Here is a 15,839-nt window from a genome sequence, read left to right on the forward strand (position 1 = left end):
CACAGAACGAATTAAGTTCTTAAGTAGAGGTACCACTGTATATATAAAACCCTGAATGCAACAAGTTGCAGTCATACAGTCATAAGTGGGAGGAAATGGATGATAGGAATGATGAGAAAAAACTAGTAGTAATAGTAGTGCAGACTTAGTAAATAGTTTGACAGTGTTGAGGGAATTATTTGTTTAGCAGGTGATGGCGTTCAGGAAAAAACTATTCTTGTGTCTACTTGTCTTGGTGTGCAGTGCTCTGTAGCGACGTTTTGAGGGTAGGAGCTGAAACAGTTTATGTCCAGGATATGAGGGGAGGAGATGGAGATAGAAATTATGAAAAAAAGTAGTGCCAATTTAGTAAATAGTTTGACAGTGTTGAAGGGATTATTTGTTTAGCAAAATGATGGCGCTCGGGAAAAAACTGTTCTTGTGTCTAGTTGTCTTGATGCCCTATAGCGACATTTTGAGGGTCTTTCTTACTTAGTAACTGTGGTAATTTGCTTAGCAATCCTGGTAAAAAGGTCATAAAATTAGGCACAACTCACTAAACTATCACTTTGCTTAACCATGGAAATTTTGTTTCCAATTGTGGTTGTAAGAAAATGATTTTATTTTCTTTATTTTCATACCAAGCTGTATCACTACTAAGTCTGTTGTTTCCCTTTCTGTTATTTGTGCTGTTTTCTCCAAAATTTAAGGTACTGTTCAGGATTCTTCTGTCTACTTTGCCTCTGAGTGGCACCCTACAGTAATCCAAAGTTTCCCACCAACTCTGCAATATTTGCTTCGTTGGTTCTTTAGAGTTATCTTGAAAATTCTCAACTGGTTTTTCCAATTGCTCCTGGATGTATAATTCTGTCAATAAACCTTAGCTCAAATCACACCCAAATGAACTTACTTGCTTTCTGGGTCTAGTTCATCATCAGCATCTTCATCCAAGGCAGAGTCGTTATTATGCATATTGGTCGGGAAATGCCCAAAGCGTGTCTGAAAAAGAAAATATTTAGTTGTGGAGAGGTTGGAATTCGTGGTCAATCTTCCCACAATCTGCCAAGATATACGTGTGCTCTTCCAAAGCAAGACTGCCCAGTAGTTCTAATCAACTGACAGAGGCTGTTAACCATATGTGTCCAACAGATTTACTACCAAAGTTAGATTCATTCACATGACAAGTCTTCCAACTATGAAAGGTAAAAGGTAACGGATACCCTCACACATACGTGTTAGATGTTCCAACTCTAGGGGGTGGTGCTTGAAAAATACTCGGAGAGTTAACTGGTAGAATTAGCAGTTGTTTATTCGGCTAGAGCTGACAGGGTTAACGCAAACGGTTAAAATTGCTCTACGGATAGTGCCGCGGCTTTGTATTTATAGGGTTCATAATGTAACAATCTCTATCTGACATGGTAACAAGTCTCCCGCCAAATGAAGCAACCAATCAGGACGGCTTAGGAGGCTCCATGCAGATTCTGAATTCTGGAACCTTCTTCATGAATATTTAACATCCCTCCCCTCTTAGTTCAGGAGAAGGTCAGTTAGTTTTAACCATGTGACAAAGTCGTCCAATCTGCTTAGTCTACGACTTGCACGCTCAGACCTGCGCAGATCGTTTAACTCTTGGATATCAGGCTGAGAGGAGGTCGGCTCCTCAAAGCTGCCACTGAGAGCTCCATGCCCTGCCTGTGGAGCTCCTTCCGACGAGACTGCAGCCATGCCACCAGCTACCAGGGGAAGAGAACGCCATTGAAGACCGCCACTGGAACGCCATTGAAGACCGGGTAAGTCCAAGGCTATTTTGAACTTTTCTGAGTGGGACTGTGAGCGGGTTTGTCAGGCTGTGCTCCCTGTTGGGAGCGAAAAGTGAGTGTTTTTACATAAGTTGCTAGGATGTTGTTCTCGTAGGGCTGAGGACTCTAAGCGCCGTCGGAGGTGATCTTTATGACGCTTCCAAGTTCTGCCATCTTCTAGTTTTACAGAGTATGTTTTAGGGGCTAGTTTTTCTGTGATTGTTCCCTTAGCCCAGTTAACTCCCCCATCGAAGTTCCTTGCAAACACGTTTTGCCCCAACTCCAGTGATCTTTCAGAGGACCTATGAGTTTTTTCTTGGGTGTTAGCATATTCTGGGTGCAATCTGTCTAAGGGAGATCTTAACTTTCTCCCCATCAGAAGTTCTGCTGGGCTTTTCTTTGTCATTGCATTGGGGGTGATGCGTTGTGATAATAGGATAGTATCCAAACGTTCTTGGATTTCCCCCGGTTCAGACCTCTTTAAAGCCTCCTTTGCCACCCTTACGAGCCTTTCTGCCAATCTGTTAGCCCAAGGGGCATGGGATGAGATGAGGGCGTGCCTGACCCCTAATTGAGCAAGGAACAGCTCCATTTGTCTTGAGGTGAACTGAGGCCCATTGTCTGACACCAAGATGTCCGGGCAACCATGGGTAGCAAAGAGCCTATGTAAAACCTTGATAGTGGCGCATGAGGTTGTACTTCCCATGAGGATGATGTCCACCCATTTAGAATAAGCATCCACTATTACCAGGAAGGACTGGGAATCTACTGGACCAGCAAAATCCACATGGACATGTGACTAGGGGCCCCTGGGTGGTTCCCAATCCGTTGGCTTAGTTTTAGGAGGGCAAGGCCTAGACTCCTGGCAGGGGGGGCAGGTGGCCACCCACTGATCAATGTCTTTGTCTAATCCAGGCCACCATAGGTGCCCTCTAGCTAGGGCCTTCATCCTAGCGATTCCAGGGTGTCCTTTATGCAGCATGTTCATAACCTTTCCCCTTAAACACTTGGGCACTACTACCCGGTCTCCCCACAGGATACAATCCCTCATGATGGTTAACTCTTGCTGTGAATTCTCTAAGGTGAGGGTCCTGGCCCTTTCCTGACCACCCTCTGAGAATGTATTGCACGACTGTATATAAGAGTGGGTCTCTCCTGGTTTCAGTGGCTATGACTTTGGCCATGACAATGGGCTGGTGCAGGGTCTTCGACTGGTTGCGCTATGGGGCAATGACTCAGGGCATCATCATGGTTTATCTGAGACCCTGCCTTGTGTTGTAGTGTGTACTGATAAGCAGCTAAAAAAATAGCCCACCTGGTCATCCTTGGTGACTTGAACGGTGGGGTCGGTTTGTTGTTGGCTAGTAAGCCTAGTAGTGGTTTGTGGTCAGTCACCAGTTCGAATTCTCTCCCAAAAATGTAAGGCCAGGGCCTCACTGTCAAGCTGGCTATAGTTCCTCTCAGCGTTAGAGAGGGTTCTGGAGAAATAGGGTATGGGAGCCTCAGCCCCATTGGGCAAGATGTGGGCCAATACTGCACCTACCCCATAATGGGAGGCATCACATGTAAGCCGTATTGGTAGGGTGTTATTGTATTGAACTACCACGCTATGAGAAACTAGCAGGTCTTTTATTTTCATGAAAGCTGCATGTTCACTGCTTCCCCATCTCCAGGCTGCTCCCTTGTGTAGTAGTCTGTGCAATGGCTCAGCTGCGGTATCCTTTGGTTTAAAAAAAACAGAGTAGAAGTTAAGACATGCCTGAAGCTCTGCCTTATTTCTTGGCTCAGGGGCTTCTCTGATGGCCCTTACTTTTTCTAAGGTGGGGTGTATGCCTTCACTGTCAATTTTGTACCCCAAAAATTCTACACTATTTGTCCCACACACACATTTATCTGCCCTTAATTTCAAACCTTTGGCCTGCATTCTAATGAGGACTGTCCTGATTCGCTGATGCAATTGGGTCTGTGACTCGGCTGAGATGAGTATATTGTCAAAGTAAGGGATGGTGCCTTTAAGACCAGTTAACAAGCGTTCCATTAACCTTTGGAATAACCCTGGGCTATACTGATCCCAAATTGAAGGCGGGTGCATTTAAAGGTCCCTCGGTGGGTTACAATTGTCTGTGCCAATGCAGTGGCTTCATCGACCGGCAGTTGCTGGTAAGCTTGGGTGAGGTCCAGCTTTGCAAAGCCCCTGCCATTTCCTAGAGAATGCAAAAGCTGCTGTGCAATAGGGATAGGGTAGGAGTTGTGCTGCAGTGCCTTATTTATGGTTGATTTGTAATCAGCACATACCCTTAGAGAACCATCTGGTTTCATGGGGGTTACAATTGGGGTTTCCCAGGGGGCGAGCTGTATGGGCACTAAGATTCCCTGTGCAATCAGTTTGTCTAGTTGGTGATCCAGCTTTGTCAATAAGGGAAAGGGGACCCTTCGAGGTTTCAATCTTATGGGGGGGGGGACAGCTGGATCTATGGAAAAGGAAATTGGAGGACCTTTGTAAGAACCCAGGGAATTGTCAAATACATTGGGAAATTCAGACACAAAATTAGGGGGTTCCTCCACCCTCAGTTGATGTAGCCCAGTCACAGCCAATCCTAATGGGCCCATCCAATCCAAACCCATGAGGGAGTGCTTAGCCCCTTGGACAACGATCAGGGGCAGGTTACAATTAATGCCCTTGAAAGTGACAGGTACAACTGCCTTCTCCAAGATAGAAATGGGGTTCCCTTGGAAGTCTTTGATAATTGCAGGTACAGGCATTAGCTGGGAAGGCAGTAAGTCTGGCATGTACAGTTTTAGCTTCTGCCAAGGCATTATGGAAAACCTGGAGCCAGTGTCCAGTTCCATCTGGCAGGACTGGCTGTTCAAAAAGATAGGAATTAAGAGTTTGTTTGGACTAAGTTCCAGTCTGTTGGCTTCCCTGGGACAAGTTTTACCTCGGTGTTGGTCTCGCAGTGGAAACGGTGGATACCTGGCAGGTGCTATTTTTCTACTTGCATTTTTACAGACTGCTTGGTTGGCAGAAACTGAGGCAAGTAATGGGAGGTCATTCCATTACCCGGTCCTAGGGATTTAAACTGCAGAACTGCTGACCTTTCTGATCGAAAAGTTCAGCATTTTAGCCACTGAACCCCCACATCCCCTGAACTATGAAAAGGAGCACACCAAATATATTCAAAATTCCATATTAAAAGAAATGTAGATATGTAGTGTCGGATAATGAAAGGCTATTTATCAGGATGTACATTGTGACCAATGACTGCAAGTAGGCATGTAAGCACTTCAATTCTGTGATGGTAAACCTACTGTACGCATGCCAGACATACCACAAAGCCCTCTCTGTGAGCACGTGTGTCATCACCAGCTGCTTTTCTGGTTTCCTGTGCACCAGCCAGTTTTAGGGCCTGCTTTCAGGGCCAGAAACAGCCCAAAAACAGCCTGAAAAGGCCCCAAAATGTCCTAAAATGGTCCAAAAAAGGACCAAAAAACAGGCACACACGTGCCAGCCAATTGGTCTTTGGGTTTCTGGTGCTCAGATGCACCTGAAGACCAGTTGGCTGGTGTGTATGTATGTGCCGGAAACTCAAAACAGCTGGCTGGCATGTGCCTAACTGGGCTTTGGGTTTCCGGCGCTCTGGTATGCATGCAAATTCTAGCTTGGGCACTCAATGCTGAAAGGTTGAACTTTCCTAAATTGGATTTTCTTCCCAATGCCCTCTTTCCCCAGGGGATAAAAATTATTATCTTAAAAAAGTGATGGCAGGAAGGGAGGGAGGGAAGGAGGGAAGAGTGAGGGAAGAAGATATAGCAAGAAAAGAATGAAACTTTTTTGGTTAAATATTTAAAATGGCTTCCAAAATTTTTAGACAATTAAGAACTGAACTTTCAGATTTTTAAAATTGAACATTTAAAGCAGGCAAACTGCTATTTGCTAACTAAAAGATGGTTGACTAGAAGTAGTCCTTGACTTGCAAGTAAAATTGAGCCCCAAAAATTCTGTTGCTAAGCAAGACAGTTGTTAAGGATTTTTGCCCCATTTTATTACATCTCTTGTCATAGAACCATGGTGGCACAGTGGTTGCAATGCAGTATTACAAACTACTTCTGCTGCCAGCCGGTTGTCAGCAATTTGACAGTTTGAATCTCATTAGCTCAAGGTTGACTCAGCCTTCCATCCTTCTGAGGTTGGTAAAATGAAGAACCAGATTGTTGGGGAAAATATGCTGACTCTGTAAATTGCTTAGAGAGGGCTGTAAAGCTCTGTGAAGTATACAAGTCTAAGTGGCATTGTGTTTGCTATAGTTGTTATGTGAATCATTGTAACTACTAAGTTAGAAAGTGGTTGTTAAGCGAATGTGGCTTCTGCATTGACTTTGCTCACCAGCAGGTTGCAAAAGGTGATCACATGACCACAAGACATGGCAACTGTCATAAAAATCATGCCATTTCCAAATTTTTATCACGAGTCCCCCCCCACCAATATTGCAATGGTCATAAGTGTGAAAAGATGTCATAAGTCACTTTTTTTCAATACTGTTGCAGCTTCAAAAACGAATTATTGTAAATCAAAGGACTACCTGTATTCCTATCATTTATAAAATATGAAATACTATAGCAATCACTCACAAGATCGGTATTTTGACAAGACAATGTACCTTTTAAATTCAGAATCGGCCCAACACTCAATTATGTATAATTATGTGTACACATATTTTAGTGGAACTACCAAGCGCTAAAAATTTTCAATCGTTACATATTAAAATTATTTTCCTTTTATCCATAACAGTATTCAGGCCGATATATGCATCACAAATTCTTATTATTCTGCTCCTGATAATTCTATCTCTTAAATTTACCTAAGATAAAATAGGTTGGCAATATTTCTTTAAAGAAAGCATCATTGTGATATTTAGGATAATAGGTTATTGTCTCATGGGATTACTGTTAAAGAATGAATACTGAAAACAATGAATATTTAGGGTGTAAATAAGGCAGGATGGGAAAACACTGAAAATTATATAATCCAGATCAAGGTGACTAAATTCTATCAGGGGTATCATTTAATTATTTTCTTCATTTCTTTAAAAAATATCCACAGAAAATTGTGGCAGGCCAAGACTCACTATGCTAATTCATACAGGATAGAAGATATTTCCAAAGATTGTGGTAGCATCATTCATTCTGGCTTAAACCCAATGGGTTTTTTGGAAGAATGCTTGCCTGTTCAGGAAAAAAAAAGGCAAAGATAAACTGGGTGGGAAAGTCTTAAGAGATGCTGGAAAGAATGTTTCAGAGAAATTGTATCTTGTTCTTCATGGGAAGTACATCTATATTTTTAATATACCCATTTTCCTCTACTACCATTGGTGCCATTTTGTGAACAAAAAATACCTATAGTAAGGTCTTAAATGAACCTCCAATTGAAAAATATTGGGAATTATTGGATTGTTCCATTTCCGCCATAGTGAGAACCTTCTTCGTAGAATGATTTGGCATTTCAATATAAGGTTTGCAGATCTATATTTTTATATAAATATTTATTTAGAGGAAACCAAATTAGATTAAATGATCGCTCAGTGATTTTCTTTGCTATTTCACATTATTAATTACACACTAAAGACCACTCCAAACCAAACGAAAACCTGTCAATTTCAGTAACAGATCCATACCCAACCCCAATATATGGGATGATGGTGGTGATGGTAGCAGTTGAGAATGGCAGTGATAAAATTGGTGGGGCTTGCATCTTGTATGCGTGAAGTACAGGAATATTCACCCTTTTCTTCCTTCTTGTTACTATGCTAAAACTATTTTATAGCTTACCTTGTTAGAATATAGTTTTTTTTAAAAACAAATTCAAAAGTAATAGAAAATTGAGCTGCTAATTTTTGTTCATCTGAAGGGTGAAAAAATTATGGGAGGAAAGTGGGATACCAGCATTTTTTAGTACTGTTTTAAAATTTATTTCTGTTCTGTTACAGAATGGGTAAAGCATGGATAGTAAGATAGTTGACATTCAAAAGATAAACGAAATAATTTTATAACACTATTAAGGGGCCACATGCTACAGTCTTGAGCCATTTATCCTTTAAAATGTTATTAATGACTTTTATTGAGAGAACAAGGGAATGCTTTTCAGATTTAAAAATGATATAAAACTGGATCCTAGAAGACAGAAATAAAATTCAATCCTATGTTAGAGGAATGAGATGAGAATAATAGTATGAAATTTAACAGAGGTCAAATGCAGAATTCTTCACTTAAAAAGCAAAAGTCGAATGCACAGATATGGTATGGAATGGAAAATATTTAGTTTGATAACAGTATTTCTGGAACAGTGATTGGTGTCAAAGTGAATATAATTTAGTAGTACGTCATTGCTAAAACATTACTCATGCCCTCATCACCTCGAGGTTCGACTACCGCAACATGGGGCTACCTCTGAAGAGTGTTTGGAAACTTCAAATCGTGCAGAATGCGGCTGCGTGAGCAATCATGGGCCTTCCTAGATACGTCCATGTTTCATCAACACTCCGCAGCTTGCACTGGCTGCCGATTACGTTTTTGGACACAATTGAAAATGTTGGTAATGACCTATAAAGCCCTTCATAGCATCGGACAAGAATACCTATGGGACCGTCTTCTGCTGCATGAATCCCAGCGGCCGATTAGGTCTCACATAGTTGGCCTTCTCTGGGTCCTGTCAACTAAACAATGTCGTCTGGCGGCCCTATGAATCAACCCCCCCCAAGATTTGAACTGCCCCCACCCTCCTTTCCTTCTGCAAGATGTTGAAGACCCATTTATGTCACCAAGCATAGGGGGGGCCCTAATCCCCCCTTCTGACTTGTAGCATTTGAGTGTGGTGTGATTGTGTAGTATTGATTGTTTTTAGTAATAATGGGTTTTAACTTGTTCTTTTTAATATTAGATTTGTATTATATTGTATTGTTATTGTTGTGAGCCGCTCCAAGTCTTCGGAGAGGGGCGGCATGCAAATCTAATATTATTATTATTATTATTATTATTATTATTATTATTATTATTATTATTATGTCAATACAACACAGCAAACGAGATCACTGTGCTGGATTTCGTATTTCATCACCAGTCGGATGCTTCCCAAGCACCTAGGACTGAATGATATAGCGGCGAATTATGTTTGCCAATCCCAGTAAAGCGGCCTTTTGCAATTGACAGATGGAGATTTTGTCAATTCCGATGATTTTCAAATGTCCGCTGAGATCCTTTGCCCAGTGTGCCAAGTACCACTGGGACCACTTTCACTGGCTTATACCAGAGTCGATTTTTAGATCTTCATATTTCACTAATTTCTCTAGCTGCTTCTCCTCAATTCTGCTGTTTCCTGGGATTACGATGTCGATGATCCATGCTTTCTTTTTCTCCACAATCAGGATGTCTGGTGTGTTATGCTTCAGAATTCGGTCAGTCTGAAGTCGGAAGTCCCACATTAGTTTTGCTTGCTCATTTTCAATCACTTTGTCGGGCTTATGATCCCACCAGTTCTTTGCCACTGGTAGATGGTAGTTCTGGCACAAGTTCCAGTGGATCATCTGTGCCACAGCATCGTGTCTATGCTTGTAGTCAGTCTGTGCGATCTTTTTGCAGCAGCTGAGTATGTGATCGATTGTGTCATCTGTTTCTTTACAGAGTCTGCACTTTGGATCGTCTGTTGATTTTTCAATTCTGGCTTTGACAGCATCTGTTCTAATGGCCTGTTCTTGTGCCTCCAGTATCAGTCCTTCTATCTCCTTTTTGAATATTCCACTTGTAAGCCATGACCAGGTCTTTTCTTTATCCACTTTGCCTTCAATCTTCTCCAAGAACTGGCCATGCAATGATTTGTTCCGCCAACTGTCCATACGACACTGAGTTACAGTTTTTCTGTACTGGTCCTTAGTTAGCTTCACCTTGAGAAGCTTCCCAGTGTTGACCTCCATCAATGCTGACTCTTTGCTCTCCTTCACATAGTCAGCTAATGCATGCTTCTCTTCTTCCACTGTCTGCTTCACTTGCAAAAGTCCTCTGTCACCTATTTTCCTTGGTAAATACAGCCTGTCAACGTCACTGCGGGGGTGTAGTGCATGATGGATCATCATTAATGTTCTGGTTTTCCTGTCCAAGTTGTCCAACTTTGCTTCAGTCCAGTTCACTATGCCAGCTGTGTATCTAATGACAGGTATGGCCCCAAGTATTTATAGCCTTTTTTTAAAAAAAATAAAGTTTTCTTGATTTTTAAAAGTTTACATAGAACAAACATATAACAGTGCACAGTGCATGTGCCCATCACCTAACAATAACACACACACCCATCATCCCCACCACCCATACAAGAGGATTCAAGAAAATTTAATTATTTATCTGTTATTCCTTGGCTCTATCTTGCATCAAGTATTACTAAGAGTGATTGCAATTTATTTTTCATATTTACATCACAGATTCTACTTAACATATAATCTTTTACCTTATTCCATCGCACCATCAACTTCTCCAATTTGTTCTCATCGAAATTATTTAATCTTATTTCCATGATTTCAAAATGTATGTGGTCCACCATGTACCAGTACCAATTTTGTAATGTCCATTTTGTAGAATCTTTCCAACCTAATACCATCACCGCTTGGGCACTTTCCAATGCTGCGGCTTTGATTTCCTTAAATTCTCCTAGTTCCCTATATTTAATTAAAATTGCTATTTCTTTTGTGATTATCCAGTTAATGTGTAACATTTTGTTAATTTCGTTCTGCACTACATTCCAAAATTTCTGAATTTCTGCACACTCCCAGAGCATATGCATAAAAATTCCCTTTTCCTGGCACCCATGCCAACATTTACCCTTCTCTTTCCCCTGGAAGTGTGCAATTTGTACTGGTGTATAGTACCATTTATGTAAAATTTTCCTTCTCATCTGTCTAACTCTTGTATTTTTAATCTTATATATATTTTCTATTATTTCTTTCATTTCCCTTTCATCTATTTGTAAATCATCTTGCCAGCATCTTGTCAAAGTTTTTGTTACTTCCTCTTCCATCTGCAATAGCATTCTGTATATGTTGCCGGCTTGTGTTTTGCTCTCATTTATCTTTTCTCTTATTATTTTTTCTAAGCAATTTTCTTCTCGTAAGAAAGCTTCTTTATTCTCTCTTTTATTTAAATATGTACTTATTGCATTAATCTGCAACCATTTCTGTTTACCAATCCACCATTCCAATCGAGTTCTGCTGACTCTTCCATCTTTCTCATATAATTGTTCAATTCTCGTTATCCCTTTACTATTTAATACTTTAATGATTCTACTTAAGTTAACATCATCCCCTATATTCAATACATATAACGTTGATAGCCTGGATACCCTTATTCCACTTTTCCTCTGCCATTTATACCATATTTCTAAACATGCTTTAAAAGGATCACTTAATTTACTGGTTTCTATTCTACTCCAATTTTTAAATAATAATTCTTTATTGTTTATATTATTGATTTCTTTTTCTAACTCTACCCATTTCTTTCCCCCCCATAACTGTAGTTCCATTAACCTTTCCATTTGAAACGCATTTCTATATAATACTAGGCACGGGCTGCCCCAACCTCCCCCTTTCTCTTGTGCAAACTGCCAATGCTTCCTTATTCTGGGTTTTTTGTCTCCTTCAATCCAATAACTTAATTTGTTATCCCATTCTCTTAGTTTTGCCTCAGGAAAACTACCCGGTAGAACCTGAAACAAATACATCATTTTTGGTATTATCATCATCTTGAGGGCCCTAATCTTAGCAATTCTTCCTAACTTTTTACCCTTCCAGTTTTTTATCTGCTTCTGGATTTTTTTCCATATTAGATTATAATTAGCCGTCACTATTTTTATTGGATTCTTAAACAACCAAATTCCCAAATATTTCATTTTTTTGCAACCTAATTTCAATCCTGATATTTTTTGTATCTCGATTTGCTCTTTAGGGCCAGTATTTAAACATAGTATCTCTGATTTCTCTATATTGACCTTAAGTCCAGATTGATCTTTAAATTCCTGGAGCAATATCATTATTCTTTTCATCATTTCTATTGGGGTTTCGGACATCACTATAGCATCATCTGCAAACAAATTTAATTTCAATTCAAATTTCCCTATTTGATAACCTCTCCATTCCTTATCGTTTCTAATTTTGTTTGCTAAAGTCTCAATTGCTAATGCAAATAACATTGGGGATAGTGGGCAACCCTGCTTAGTTCCATTCTGAATTTTAATCATTTCTGTTCTGTTACCATTTACTCTAATTTGAGCTATATTATCCTTATATATTGCTTCTATAATTCTACAGAATGAATCTCCCATATTTAAATCTTTACATAGTTGAAATAGGTAATCGTGGTTAACTTTATCAAAAGCTTTATAGACATCTAATTTTAGAATACTTAGTTTTCTTTTGGTATTGGTAGCATGGTGTAAAACATTGACCACATTCCTTATTGGTTCATAAATCTTCCTTCCTTTAACAAATCCGTATTGATCTTCTCCAATTACTTTCGGTAAGATATTTTCCACCCTGTTTGCCAATATTTTCATAAATATTTTATAATCCTGATTTAATAAGCTGATAGGGCGATAAGAACCTGGGTCAGTTAAATCACGATCTGGTTTTGGGACCGTTATAATTTCTGACATTTTCCACATCTGTGGAGTTTCAAAAGTCTCCATTACATTGTTAAACAATTTTTCCATATGCAGTAATAGTTCATTCATATACATTTTATAATATTCAGCAGTAAAACCATCTGGCCCTGGGGCTTTAGCAGGTTTCAACCCTTTAATAACTCTAGATATCTCATCATTTGTAATTTTTGCATTTAGCATTTGTCTATCCTCTTCCTTTAATTTCTTTTTAACCTCTATAGTTTGCGAAATAACATACTCTTTTTTGTATAAATTCCCATAAAAATCTCTCATTATTTTTTCCATTTCTAGATTACTACGTTTAATTAGGCCTTCCTTATCTTTTAAAGCAGAGATGTGGGATTTCTCTTTTCTTTTTTTCAGATAATGTACCATTTGCTTCATTGATTTATTACCCCATCCCCTAATTCTATGTTTTATAATCATCTTCATTTTATTCCATCTTTCTTCGTCAAGTAATTGTAATTTCTTTTTCTTAAGTAATAATAATGAATTCCATTCTCTGTTTCTTGTAATTTTTAAAGTTTCTTGGATTAAATCTATTTCTCTTAATAAATTTTTCCTCTCAGCTTCCCAGGATTTCCTAATAAAAGCTTCAGTACTAATGCAATTACCCCTCATAAAAGCCTTATGTGTATCCCAGACTATTGTTTGTTTAATCTCACCTGTTGCATTAGTACAAAAGAATCCATTCAGTTCCCTTTGTAATTTAATTCTATTCTCCTCATTAGCTGAAACCAGAGGGTTGTATCTCCATATCCATTGTTTCCTACAGGTCTCTATCTCAATCACTGCCAGGAGAGGTGCGTGATCTGATAACCAGATACTTTTCACTTCCACTTTCTTAAGCTTTGCCTCATCTGTCTTATTAATTAACATATAATCAATACAACTAAATTTATTGTGTCTTGCAGAATAAAAGGTATCTCTGTTTACAATGTCTCCATGTAAATCCGTCATATTGATTTTATTTAAGTGTAACTTTTTCTTTCCCCCCCTCCCTGCTGTTAATTCCAAGTTGAAATCGCCTGCTAAAATCACTATACCTTCCGCAAAATTGTCTAGTTTCCGTTTTACATTTATTATAAATTGTTTTGCATTTACATTAGGAGCATAAATTACCGCTAAGGTTACTAACTTATTTTTTATTTTCCCCTTAATAAATAACATTCTGCCATCTTTGTCCCTTTTAATATTAACTAATTGAAAATAAACCCTTCGATTAAACAAGATGGCGACTCCTCTTGAACTGGTTGTCCCTCTCGACTCATAAACTTTCTGCCACTCACTATTTGTAACTAATCTATCTGTTTTTTCCCTTCCTTTATGAGTTTCTGATAAAAGTAAAATATCAACTTTACTGTCCCTAGCTAACTTCATGATTCTAAAACGCTTTTTCTGTGATGAAAGACCATTTACATTCAACGATAATAACCCTATATCACCCATTTACATAATTTTAAATACATTTCCCCCTCCTGCAAAACAGAGCCTACCGGAAAAATGTTTTTTAGTTACCATGAATCCCCACCCTAGTGCCTTCCCCCAAACCCCCCCCCCAGGGGGAGGCAACAAAAAAAACTTTCGTTATCGAGAGGCACTCCTGGATCTGCGTTCCACCAGAAAGCTCCCCCCTTCCTCCCCATTTTGCAACGTATCAAAAGATTCCCCCTCCTTTCCTCCTCTCCCTTTATTAGTTAGCGAAGAAAACCAAGAAAAAAATACACACAAAAAAAGATTAATTAGTTGAAAATGATAATACCATATTAGCAAGTCAGCTCAGTTCAGTTTATTATTTTTTCTTCTGGCGGGTGACCCTTGGCTCGTCCCTCTTCTCTTTCTCTTTCTCTTGGAGAGAGTCCAGTTCCTTCTGGAGTGCTGCGATCTTCTCCACCCTGCTTTGTTCTGCTACCCGGATCGGTTGGAGCATAAACAGCTCACTCTCTGCTGCTTCTGGCCAGCTTTTCGACATCTGTGCCTGGGACTCACCATCCGGATTTAACCCCAACTGATGAAGTAACTTTCTTCCCTCTTCCAACGATCTCGCCTGGAAAGCCTTGGAATCTTTAAAAACAAATATTGTAGCTGGATAACGCCATGAAAATTTAATTCCATTTTCATAAAGTTGGGAGGTCACTTCTCTCATCTGGTTTCTCATCCTGAGGGTCTCAGCAGACAGATCTCTTAAAACGCGTATTGGAATAGCTTTGTAACGTAAGTTTAAAATCTGCTTCAACTCTTTGAATATTTCTGCCACTCTCCTTTCTGAGGCAAACCTTATGATAATGTCTTTTGAATCCCCTCGGTTCCAGGATCCAAAAGCCCAATGGGCTCTTTCAAATTCTTGTAGATCACATTTAACCTTGTTTTCATTGAACCACTGAAGAATTTCTTGAATAAGTTGTTTGCTCTCCGCAAAGTCTTTAGGAAAACCCCTCAGATGAAGATTAGACCTACGTTGTCTGTCCTCCAAGTTAATGATGCGGAGTTCCTGGCGAGGCTTCCCCACCTCCAGTTTCCCAATTCTTTGATCTTGTGTTTTGGATTGTTCTTTCAAGTCTGCCATTCCAGCCCCAACGACCGATAATTCCTTCTTCATATCTTGGAGCAGCTGTCCCATGTCAGCAAATGCTTTAAGCAACGAATCCATCTTTCCTTCCAACTCCATAGTAGACGCCATCTTTCCTTTGTTCTCGCTTCTTCACTTACACACGTTAAAAACTATTGCTTGCTTCAACTTTTAACTCCTTCTCATAAGGTTTTCAACAGCTTTGTTCAATTCGCTTCCTCTCAATCCACTTTCACCAAGCTAGAGAGGGTTGTCAGGGGTTAACTTTTACTTTTCCTTCTTCACATGAGGGAGCCTTCTCTCGGTGCGTCTATCTAGGGCGACGCATGCGCAGATCAAGTATTTATAGCCTTGATAGTGTTGCCACCATTCAGTTTGCTCTTCAAATATTTTTCTGGTCCTCTGGATGTACTCTTTGCTGATCACAGTTTTCACATGATCATGCTTGATATTATCCAGTTGCAAGATTCCCAAGTATCTGTAGGCTTCTGGCTGGTGGCACTTGATTGTTTGAGTATTTGGCATTTCAATGCCCTCACTTTCAGTGATTTCCCCCTTTTTCAGTGCCACTGTGGTACATTTATCCAGGCCAAACTCCATGCTCATGTCATTGCTGAAGATTCGCACAGTGTTGGTTAGTGACTGTATCTCAGTTTCTGATTTTCCGTATAATTTCAGGTCATCCATATACAGTAGATGTGAAATTTTTGGTGAATTCCTAGCAGTTTGGTAGCCTAGGTTTGTTTTCTGTAGGATGAGTGACAGCGGGATTATAGCGATGATGAATAGCAATGGGGAC

The 15,839-nt window shown here is 39.7% G+C and overlaps 1 protein-coding gene across 2 annotated transcripts in view; it reads right to left on the reverse strand.

Annotated features, from left to right (window-relative positions):
* The window catches only part of LOC139155887 (DENN domain-containing protein 1B-like), a 241,947-nt gene that overhangs the window by 9,035 nt on the left and 217,073 nt on the right, over positions 1-15,839 (reverse strand). For both annotated transcript variants that reach the window (XM_070731234.1, XM_070731235.1), the window contains exon 20: positions 890-978. In XM_070731234.1, coding sequence (XP_070587335.1) covers positions 890-978 — 89 coding nt within the window. The remainder of the gene's footprint in view (positions 1-889; positions 979-15,839) is intronic.

Source organism: Erythrolamprus reginae, unplaced genomic scaffold (assembly GCF_031021105.1).
Source record: "Erythrolamprus reginae isolate rEryReg1 unplaced genomic scaffold, rEryReg1.hap1 H_8, whole genome shotgun sequence".
Lineage (NCBI taxonomy): Eukaryota > Metazoa > Chordata > Lepidosauria > Squamata > Dipsadidae > Erythrolamprus > Erythrolamprus reginae.